Source organism: Nilaparvata lugens, chromosome 8 (genome assembly GCF_014356525.2).
Source record: "Nilaparvata lugens isolate BPH chromosome 8, ASM1435652v1, whole genome shotgun sequence".
NCBI lineage: Eukaryota > Metazoa > Arthropoda > Insecta > Hemiptera > Delphacidae > Nilaparvata > Nilaparvata lugens.
The window spans coordinates 155868-167960 of NC_052511.1; the positions used below are offsets into that span (position 1 = coordinate 155868).

Genomic DNA, 12093 nt, shown 5'->3' on the forward strand with positions numbered 1-12093 from the left:
AATAATGCTACATTAACCATGTTTACAAAATTTCAGTGGAAAGATTCTGATGATAATAGTATGGAATCTTTTATCTGCATGGTTTGCTAAGACATTCTAAAATGGCTTTTAAACTCACTCATATTATAAAGTGATATTATAATTTCAAAATAACCCAAGTTGTGAGGTCTCGTATTATTACATTCCTGTTGGAATAATTCATTGAAAACCCTTAAAGGATTTCCCAATTCCTCCACAACAACCGCAGCAACTGGCCCTACAATGTTTGGTGCATCATAATAATTATTATTATTGTTATTCTGTTCCTTATCCAATTCTCCTAGAATAAACTCATTTATTACAGCATGAGCCATGTTTGTTTTGCAAAACAACTTACTTTTAGTGTCACACCAGTGTGTGTGTGTGTTTTATTCAAATATTCGCGCCATCTGAATATTCAAAAGTATGCGCCAAACAGCATCGACCAGTCAATGTCTGGTTGTCGTTCCATGGGATCACTAGTCTGCCCTGGGTCAGCCGCCATTTTGTTCGGCTCTGGGTCACTCGAGTCACTGACTCAAAAGTATCCCTGAAGATAACCAATAACTTTTCCTAACTAGTCGCGGTAGTAGTTTAAATTCAAACAAGCGAAGCGGTAATACATTTATGACTTCTTTAAAAAGAGAAAACAACCGTGTAGCATCAGGGCAGCAAGCTTCCTTAAGAAGGCGATTACAAGCGGAAGTGAACTGGGAAGCAAAAGGCGGGGGAGCCAGGGAGAACAGTGCTATCTACATATTGAACTAGGCGATCTTAGAGTGGCTGATGGCAGTGGCACGCTAGATAGCCATGAGTGAGCCCGGTTGATTCAAATGGCTGGCCCATACATACTCCCCCCCAAAAACAAACAGTTTTTAAATCAGGTGAAGCAGCAACAAACACTGTACATTGCGGCAGGGCGGTCGGCAATAACTAGATGGCGATGGGTTTGCGGTCTTGAATACAGTGAGCAGAGAAGTCCAGAGCGATGTGGTGTGAACACGGGAGTGTGATGTGAAGACAAGCAGGCGGCACAGCACAAGTTGCGGAATGTGCATAGACATGTGTTGAATTTCACATCCAATTCAATGATTGGAATCATTATTTCCTTTCTTTACCGCCTGGAGCGCTCAATTCAATATTTGGAACCATTATTTCTCTTCTTCACCGCCTGGAGTGCTCATTTTCTTCTGCTCACATTTTGTGTTCTCTCCGGCAGCTGCTGTGCTCTGGTGACTGTTTTTCAAAGCTGGACACAGCCTAGGCAGTTATGACTTGCATTTTTTGATGGCTGGCTTCTTCTCATCATGTCGAAGTCGTGTTTCGTTTAATCTTTTCAAGTTTTTCTGGTGAAAACTTTGCTCAATGCAATGGGATAATTCTATTCCTATTTCTTCATTCTTGTGAGTTGGTGGCACGTGCATGTAACAAATTGATTCAATATCAATTTTATTTTCCTTTGGGTGAACCCAACCATCTACTTTTGACTGTAACTTGGCGTGCCTTGTTAATATTTTGTGAATCTACTTCAACACTATCATCTACTTTCAACTTGGATTGACGTGCCTTGTTGCTGTTAATGAATCTGTTTCAATATCATATTGAATCTTCTTTTAAACTTGATTTCGAACTGTAACTTACTAATGTTTGGTAATGCCCTGCCTTTACTTGACTGTTGTGTTTAAACTGGTAACCACACACTTGCTTAGGCTTACCTCAGTTTCCATATGAACTGGACAATTCAACTAAAGTTAGCTCTTCAAATATTGAACAGTGATTAATATTTTCTTGGAAGATCTTTCAATGTTTCCAAATGAACTGGGAGTTATCCATGTGCTGTAACCAATCGTCCTATCCATACAAGTGTTGGAAATCTGCATCAATTCACCACGGACAGTATACCCATACTTCAAGCAAGCCTACCTTGACTATTTCCTGGAGCCAACTTGAACACCACTATCATGTTGAAACCCTAGGTAACTGCATATTTTTACCATCTTTGTATTTGCTAATTACCTTTATCTTCCTATCCCTTAAATAAGGTTAGGGTTGAGTTCATTTATTATTTGGATCTATCTACTTAGGCTATTTTTGATTTTTAGTTGCTTCATCATAGGTCAGATTTTTGTATGAAACAAGAATAACTATGACAACCTATTGTAATTTTTTCAATCATTCAGTTCAGTATTTGAATTTTCAATCATGAATGTTGTCAGAGCATAATATTTTCTTGTTCATGATGCAACTTACTGTTGCAGAATCACTTAACATATTAAAATATTGGTTACTTGGTAAAATGTTGTACATCACTTACTTAGGCTAGTTATTTGATCATCACAATTTATTATTGACTTAGGATTTTAAAACAAACAAGCAATTTTTATTGCATCAAATATATTTTGTTCAATTACAATATTTTGTAATCTACAAATTTTATAAATATTAAATTCATCACATTTTAAATTCAAATTCAGTATTTTTCAAGCTCATTATTGTATTGTAATCTTATGATTAGTATTCAAGTTATTTGTAAGTGTGAATTACCATAGATTCAGTGTATCTTAACTGAATTGTCTCTACTAAACTTCGATGTTTATCAATTATAAATTTTCCATATTAAACCTCAATGGTTATTGATTATGATATGCCTCTAATGATTCTTGATGTTTATCAGTTATCTTGATTGTCTGTTTCTCCATTTAAATTTTTATGTTTACTGAACTTGACAATTTGTTATCAACCTTAATGCTGTATGATTCTTGAGCTACTTTTATTCACTATCAAACATTATTGTTCTGCCATTTCTATTTCAATACATTTATATATTGCTCACTTGGTATTTTTTCTCCAAGAACCTATTCATGTTAGTAATAATTTTTCCGTCTTTTATGAAACAAAGACGGTGGTCCTCCTTATTAAAATTATGTTGTATCTGGGTCAATGACCAATAAGCAAAATATTTACATCACATTGACCAGCCGCTCTATACTGATCCACTAGCTACCAGAATTCGGACTCAGAAACAATACATGAACTGCGGTGTGGTCATAGAAGTGGAGCTGAGCGTCAACAGAGGTGCGGTCATCAAAACAGCTAAGTGAAGCAAAGCAGCAAACAGCGGTGTGGTCATCAGGATGTTGCGGCAGAGTAGATAACACGAGGCGGCGATAACAAAGCAACGCAGACAGTCACAGGTTGTGCGGGTTAAACCAAACTATTTACAATAACATTGCTAGATTGTTCTAGATGAGGTGGTGAATTTTACTTAGGTCTCTGACAATATTACCAGAGGCGCATTTGATTGTCGCTATTCTGACAAGTCCATCTTTGCCAGGGTGCAGCGCTGCAATTCTGCCTAGCGACCAGCTTAGTGCAAGGTGTTGATTGATTTGACTACAACCAAATCATCAATCTGTAAGTTTCTTTCAGTAACCTTCCATTTTGTGCGGTTCATTAGTGTGCATAGATATTCTTTTGACCATTGGCTCCAAAAGAATTGCATCATTTGGTTGCAATGTCTCCAACGGCGAGTTGATAGTATTTCTTTAGTCTCTATCGGTTGCGGTGGTGCAGTCAGGGGTCCACCTACTAGGAAATGGCCAGGTGTTAGAACAGAAGTGGCTTCTGCGGACTGTGAAGACAGTTCAGTTAGCGGTCGACTGTTCAAAATGCTTTCTATGTGGGTGAATATTGTGTCAAATTCTTCATATGTGAGAGCCTTGTCTCCAATACAGCGATACAACAGCGTTTTAGCGGATTTGATGGCAGCTTCCCACAGGCCTCCATGGTGGGGTGCATAAGGAGGGATGAATTTCTAATTTATGCCATGGTTGGACAGAAAAAAGTGACATCAGAGGGTAGTGATTCCAAAAGCTTGGCCAATTCATGCATTTTTCTAGTGGTGGATACAAAAGTTTTGGCATTGTCAGAGCATAGCATATGAGGCGTACCTCGTCGGGCAATGAATTGTTGTAGTGCGGCGATAAAGTGGTTGACCGACATAGAAGACAGAAATTCAAGATGAGTGGCTTTTGTGGCGAAACACACAAATATGCACAAATATCCTTTTGTAGTTTGCGCACGTTTTAGCAGAGATGTCTTGCAGACAAAAGGTCCAGCAAAGTCTAAGTCAGTCACATTGAATGGTTTGTTGATGGTGACCTGTTCGGCAGGTAGCGGGGCCATGCATGGTTGCAAATTTGAGCGGCGAAATCGGTTGCAGATGATGCATTGGTGTATGACACGACATACCTGATTACGAGCTGATGATATCCAATATTTTTGGCATACTGCAGAATGGGTGGTGCGAGGACCAGCATGACAGCTCATGAGATGCTGTTGTCTAATAATGAGAGTAGAAACATGTTCATTTTTTGGTAACAATAACGGATTTTTAGTTTCACTGGAAATAGGCACATTCTCCAGATGACCAGATAGGCGGATCAAATTCTCATGATCAATATAAGGCTGCAGAGTCAATAAAAAGTAGCTCAATAATCTCGCTAATAATTGTTGATTAGAATATACTTTCTATTCTAAATCAATTTCACTATGAATTAAGGCTGAATGTATAGATCTAATATTGATGTAGATATGACTACTGATTGATCTTTATTGGTATTTGTTTCTTTTGTTGGAATTTATAATGAATTAGTACCGTAATATAAATAGTTCGAGTTGATAGGCTGCAGTAGTGAGGAAGCTGTGGATATTATTCACTGGGCTATGCAACTTTTGCAATAGAGATAACTCGATGGATTCTGAGCTATCATTTCGTTTCCTCGATCTGTTGATTGCTATCATTGTTGGTGATAGCAGGGTGCTACTGTATCAAGTGATAGTCAGTCTGTTGATAAGATAGGTACTCAGAGTTCCTTAATGGTTGCAGTCGATTGTCGAGTAAATGTTAGGTGTGGCTATAACGAGCATTTTTATTGAATTGAATTACACTTCTTGTGATTATACACACGAGTAATTTTAAAAATGTTGTTGAGTGATGATTATTGAATTTAAGAGTAGATTTATTAATTGTCGTTAGTGGATTATTTGCATTGTGTAGTGGTTTGAAAAGCTTGAGCTATTTGGTAGTTCTGGGTATGTCTTTTTCTTTTTTATTTTTCTTTCAATTAGATCGTCCCTTACGGGCAAGATGTATTTCTTTATTTTTTGGATGATTGAGTGTGCGGGTGTGAGTATGAATGGTCCATGGAGTTGTTTTTTTTTTGTATGGTTTCTGAATTACAATGGTGTTTTAGGATACGAGATTATTATTTGCATTGAAAATGGGTAATGATTTTAGATTTTATAGCAACATAAATGAAGTGAATAATAGTTTATTAACAGATGTAAATGATTTTATAATTTTTCACCAGAATATTCGAAGTTTACATTGTAATTATGACGTTTTTATGTCCTACTTGAGTTGTTGGAAGTATATGCCGGATATAATTGTATTGTCTGAAGTCTGGTTGCAGTCACCTGAGGAAGCATCTATGTATTCTTTAGATGGCTATAGCACCTATATAGCCTGTAGCAACTATTCTAGGGCATCTGGAATCTTGGTTTTTGTTAATACAAAAAATGTTAATGTGAAGAGGTTGGATTGCGATATCATGGGGTCAGACACAGTTTTAATTAGGGCTACACTTGGTAACTATTCCTTATCAATACTCTGTTTGTATAGATGGCATGGCTATGACTTTGATTCATTTTTGGATAATCTCAACAATGCTCTAAATTCTCTCCCAGCAGGGGACACAGTTTTGATTGGAGATATAAATATCAATTTGTTGGATAATATTAGTATTAAAACAGATAAATATTTAGAGGTAATGTATAGTTATGGCTTTGAATCTATGGTAAATTTCGAAACTAGAGTTACAAACGAGAGTGCAACTTGTATAGATCATGTCTTTTTGAAGTCATCTGGTACCCATAATGTAAAAAGTGGTGTCTTTGAGACTCATGTCAGCGACCACAGGGCTGTGTCATTATCTATTTCAAGAGTTGCCAGCAAGAATTATGTTAGGACGGGAACCAAGGAAATAATTAATTATGAATATCTTAGAGCTTTATTATTCGATTATGACTGGAGCAGTGTTTTTGCAAGTAACGATGTGGACTTCAAGTTTAAATCATTTATTAACGTACTAAATGTCTCAGTTGATAATGCTAAGACAGTTATAAATTACAAGTATAAAAATCAGAAGTTCAAAAAGCTCAAACCTTGGATGACTGATGGACTATGTGTTGCAATACATGATAGAGACAAATTATACAATAAATTTCGTAGGAACCCACATAATATACAAATTAAAAATCATTTAAAGGTTTACAGTAGTAAAATTAAAAAGTGGATTGAAATAGCTAAGCAAGACTATTATCAAAATATAAATCAGATGCCAGCTAAAAGGCAATGGAAAGTTATAAATGATGTAACAGGTATGTCCTCAGCGAGGAAAAAATCCATAACTTTTATTAAAAGGGATGGCATTGAGTTTAGGGACTTGCCCTCCATTGCTAATATTTTCAATGAATATTTTGTAAATGTACCTAAAGATGTAATTGATGCTATCTGTAATCCCAGTGAAGATGCTACAGCTTTATATTATGATATTTTCAAAAATAACACACCTAGTAAATCCTTCTTCTTTGAGCCCATTCACTACTATGAAGTCTGTTCTTTGATCAATTCCTTAGCTGATCATAAGTCCCTGGAATAGATAAATTTTCGACACGTCTCATCAAGGAAATATGTGTGCCTATTATTCCAGTTCTAGTCGATATATTAATTGTAGCATCATGAATGGTAGGTTTCCCTCTGATTTGAAATTTGCAAAGGTTGTACCTATATACAAAAGTGGTGATGAATATGATGTAGGTAACTTTAGACCAGTCTCTCTTCTCTCAGTTTTTTCAAAGATTTTTGAAAAACTGGTAAAGAAACGCCTTATTAGATTTTTCGATAAGACAAAACTTATTCATGAATGTCAGTTTGGATTTCAGGAAGGTTTAAGCACCGAAATGGCATTGAACTGCTTTTTGAAGGGTATTTATACAGGTTTGAATAGTCCAGAAGGCTGCAGGGTCTCAGGCCTTTTCTTGGATATTAGAAAAGCCTTTGACACAGTCTGTCACTCTATATTGCTGGAGAAACTGCGTAGGGCTGGAATTAGAGGAAACATTCTCCAGTGGTTCCATTCTTACCTGAGTGGAAGAAAGCAATGTGTTACAGTGCAAGGAGTAAAAAGTAATACTTTGACTTTGTTGAATTGTGGTGTTCCCCAAGGATCTGTACTGGGCCCGGTTCTATTTCTGGTTTATATTAATGACTTGTTCAACCATAAATTCAAGGGATGTGTTACATCATTTGCTGATGACACAGCCCTGGTTTATGTTGCTAAGGATTCTCATATTTTGTGCAATATGATGCAGAGAGATCTAAATGATCTTAGCTTGTGGTTTGGAATGAACAGGTTGGCTCTGAATTCGAACAAAACTAAGTATATGTGCTTTTCCTTGTCTACCTCGGTTGACCTCCCTACCCGCTCAGGTATCATGATATGGATTGCTTGATGGGGCAGCGGAATTGTAATTGTGATGTTGTCTGCCGGACCAATTCTATCAAGTACCTAGGGTTAATTTTAGATGATACTCTAACTTGGAGGCTCCATATCAAGAAGCTGAAGCAGGTTCTCTTTCTGATGCTGCGGAAATTCTATCACATAAGGCATCTGTTTCCCGGTAATGTTGTCTCTAATATGTACTATGCATTTGTGCAGTCCAGACTTGGGTATGGTATTTCGTGCTGGGCATCCACTTATATATCTCATTTCTTGCCTTTGATTAGGCTGCAGAAGGCAATTATCCGTGTTATTTGCGGTGAGGGTGGGCGAGTCCACTCATTCCCACTTTTTAAAGCAAGATCCATCCTGCCGTTGAGATATCTGTATGTCTTCAAGGTTCTGGCACTATTTTATAAGAAAAGTGGTAACCATGGACCTGATGTAGGCCTACCCTATTACACTAGGAATGCTGAGAGGGGGTTCATAACATTGCCTCGTTCTCATTGTACTTTGTTTCAGAAGAGCTTCGTTTTTTTGGGCCCGAAATTTTTCAACTGTCTTCCCACTGAAGTCAAAAATGTAGCTAGTATTGCTTCTTTTAAATCTAGATTAAGATTGTGGTTGATGAATCGTTCACCGGGAGAGATTGAGGATCTTTTTGGAATTTTAATCTGAACTTTATTCACTCGTTCTTCTTTTTTTTTTTTTTTTTGATACACCATTGGAAGGTGTAAGCTATGATTTAACAAAATCAGCTCCATGTTGTATGAGTGTGTGTGTGTGTGTGTGTGTGTGTGTGTGTGGTTTTAATTATTTTTTATATTTACTATTTGGTATCATTCATGTTCATTGTCATTATTATTTTATTCCCATTATTTTCAGTTTATAATATCTCATGTGTGTACGCTAAGCGAATTCCCTATTTTATTTTCAATTGTGAGATATGCTCCTGTTTGCAGACAAAGTTCACTCTTTAGCAAACAGTATTGTATTCTTTGACTGTACACTAAGCATTTTTGTTGAATTCAATATTTGATTATTGTTATTCTGTAATGTACTTGTCATAGAATAAAGATTTATTTATTTATTATTTATTTATTTATTTATTTATTTATTTATTATTTATTTATTTATTTATTTATTTATTTTTTTAAATGTTTGGGGCATTTTCCGAGTTTAACTCATTTATTTCCTTCTGAAATTTGACCTTTTGCACAACTTGTATAATGAGCCTTCTAGCAATCTCCATTTCAGAGGCAACAACATCAATAGCAGCAGGATGCGGTTCACAGTCACAAAATTTTTGGATTAATTTGTTACTATAGTCACGGTGGGTGATCTTGATTCTGTTAATGAAGCATAGTATATACACAAAATTCGGCATAATTTTCCAAATTTGGATACACGTTCACAAGTGGCGTATAGTGGGTTTGCTAGCGGTTCATCTTGGGTAGTTGCAAGAATATACTGCGGGTTTGACTTCATCTCAGGTATTGTTTCACTGACAATGTGATTAGACACAGGAAAATCAACAGCGAGGCATTGAAATGCGGCAGAAGCATGCCACCAAGTATGGCAGGAAACGAGTTCAGTTGGCAGTAGTCCACGAGAGGCAATATCAGCACAGTTGTTAAGTGAGGACACATGATTGAATAGTTCAGGTTTCACTAGTTGAGTGATTTGCTGTACACAATTAGCAACAAAAATTTGCAGTTTGTAAGTAGGCATATTGATCCAGTCCAAGGCGGTTCTGGAATCAGTGCAGAGACGAATTTCCAGCAGGTTGTATTCTGATAGAGTTGGTAAAATGACAGATACAAGTTGTGCTAACAAGAGACAGCCTTTCAATTCCAATCGAGGGATTGTCAGGGTTTTGAGGGGTGCAACATGACTCTTGGCGGCAATAAGACAACAATCAATAAAGCGGTTTTCAACTTCTTCATGAAGGTACAAGCAGGTGGCATATCCTTTCTCTGAAGCATTGGCAAATCCCAACAGTCTGATTGAGGAATGGGAACAAGCTAACAGTCTTGGTATGCGAATCTGGTGTAATTGATTGATAGCGGTAACCAAGGATTTACAATGAGTTAATAGTGGTGCAGGAATTTCATCATCCCATCCAAGGCATTCGGACCACAGAGTGCGCATGAATAACTTAAACAGTAGAATAAGCGGTGATAGCCATCCCAGTGGGTCATAAATTCGTGCAATGAAAGCGAGTATTGTTCTTTTCATGCTTTTTTCTGAAAAGGCAGAGATGAAATATCAGAAATCATCAGCAAGCGGACTATACACAATACCAAGGACTTTGGTGGTTGCAGTATCATCAAACAGGCATTCCTGATTGCTCAAATATTTGGGCGACATATGCTCAATCAACTCAGGTGTGTTGGAATTCCATCTCCTCAATTCAAAGGAGGCGAGTGACAATAACTCATTGAGTTCTTTGATAAGTGAATGTGCGGTATTCAGGTCATTGCTTCCGCCAAGTATGTCATCAACATACATTTGCAACTTCAGTACTTGACTGGCGAGTGGGAAAGCTTCACCTTCGTCCTCCACTAATTGTTGCAGAGTACGCTGAGCAAGATATGCGCTAGGAGATACTCCATAAGTCACTGTTAACAGTTCAAATTCTTGAATTTTTTCTTGGTGGGTGGGTTTCCAAAATATATGTTGATGCTGGCGGTCTTCAGGTCTCAGCAAGATTTGTCTGTACATTTGCTTGCAGTCTGCAAGGATGACAAAGTGGTATGAACGAGAGTGGGTTAATATTTGGACTATGTTTGTTTGAAGTTTGGCTCCAGGCAGCAACACATCGTTAAGTGAGAGCCCATTGGCGTCTTTGCTAGATGCGTTGAAAACAACTCGAATTTTTTGAGTGTTGTCATTTTTCTTGAATATTGCATGATGTGGGATGATGTAATCTACAGCGGAATCAGCGATTTTCAAGTGGCCTAAGTCACGATACTCATGCATGAAGTCAGAGTATTTGGTTTCAAGTTCATCAGATTGACTCAGTTTTTTCAGTAGTCCTAACTGATTGCGGTATGCCTTGCTGCGGTTATTGCACAGAGCGGGAGTGCCAGGTTTGAAGGGCAGTGCCACAACATACCTTCCTTCAGAGGTGCGATAAGTAGTGGATTGGTACAGTTTCTCACACAACTCGTCTTCGGGCGATGACTTTTTTCGAACGGGGATGGCCTCTTCAGTTTCCCAAAATTTGTTCATGATGGTGTTGAGCTGTGCTTCCTGTGCAAACATAGTGCGAATGAGCTGCATTTCATTGAGCGGTGCAGGCGAGTCCTCAATATTCAATCTACCACTTAAAACGTAACCAAAGATTGTGGCAAAGGCGGCAGGGTTACCAGGAATAATGGAATTTTCTGCTGATATAAAGATGTTGGAGTATAAATCAGCACCAATCAGTAGGTCGATTTCAGCAGGCTCATCAAAATTAGGATCAGTGAGGTTCAGATGCGCAAACGAATTCTTCAGTCTGGGGTGAAGCGGAAAACAGGAAGATTGCCAGCAATTTGATCTAATACAAGAGCTTCGGTAAAAAGAGCAATATCAAATTGAGGTTTGGACAATATTCTTAACTGCACAATGCCTTTGACAGATGTCCTTTTTTCAGAGATTCCATTCAGTTGGATTTGAGCGGGCACAACAACTAAACCCATTGCGGTGGCGGCTTGGGTGGTGATAATGGAGCGCATGGAACCAGAGTCCAACACAGCACGCAACAAGAAGGGTTGATTGTATTGGTTCAAGACTGTAACGACAGCAGTTCCAAGTAAAGCAGAAGCATGTACGGCCTTCACCTGAGTGCAGCCACTAAAAGTGTGTGGTATAGAAGATATAGAACTGTTTGTTATATATTGTGCACTGGAGGCAGGGCTTGAACTTACGGGCGGAGATGCACAACTGTTGGCTGGCGGCGAACTAGGAGGCAGATTAGAGCTGATAGCCAGGTTTGGTGTGCTGCTAGAAGGTGCATGATAAGAGCTTACTGGCGGTTGCGGTGGGGCAGCAGCAAAAGTCGTCACAGGTAGCGGGCTGAAACCAAGAGGAGGCGCATGGTGCACAGCATTTTGGCTAGTACCGGTATGCGGGCGTCCATATTGATTTGGTGCTTGGTGCGACTCAGCAACCGATGTTCAGAGCGTTGTTCTTTAAAAAGTAATGATTGAAGATTATTAGCGTTATTGCACAGAAGCGTATGGTGGTGATTAGAGCAGCAATTCTTGCAGCAAATCGTTGAGTTGCAATTTGCTTTCAGGTGAGACCCTAGGCAAACAAAGCACCTTTTGTGTTGCTTTACGATTTGATTGCGTTTGGATACTGATTCTCTTCTGAAAATGTTGCATCTATACAATTGATGTCCTTCTGAACAAAGAACACAAATGCCACCACTGATTGGATACCCAGTTTTAGTTGAAGAGAAGGGCTGCTTTCTCTGTTGATAATTACTTGTGCTAGGTTCAGCTTTAACAGAAACAGGATCTAC

The 12093-nt window shown here is 38.2% G+C and overlaps 1 protein-coding gene across 1 annotated transcript; it reads right to left on the reverse strand.

The window, feature by feature from the left end:
* Positions 1 to 9848: 9848 nt before the first annotated feature.
* Positions 9849 to 10847, reverse strand: LOC120352792. The gene has a single exon (XM_039435039.1). The coding sequence runs from the start codon at positions 10845 to 10847 to the stop codon at positions 9849 to 9851; it is 999 nt and encodes a 332-aa protein (XP_039290973.1).
* Positions 10848 to 12093: the final 1246 nt, after the last annotated feature.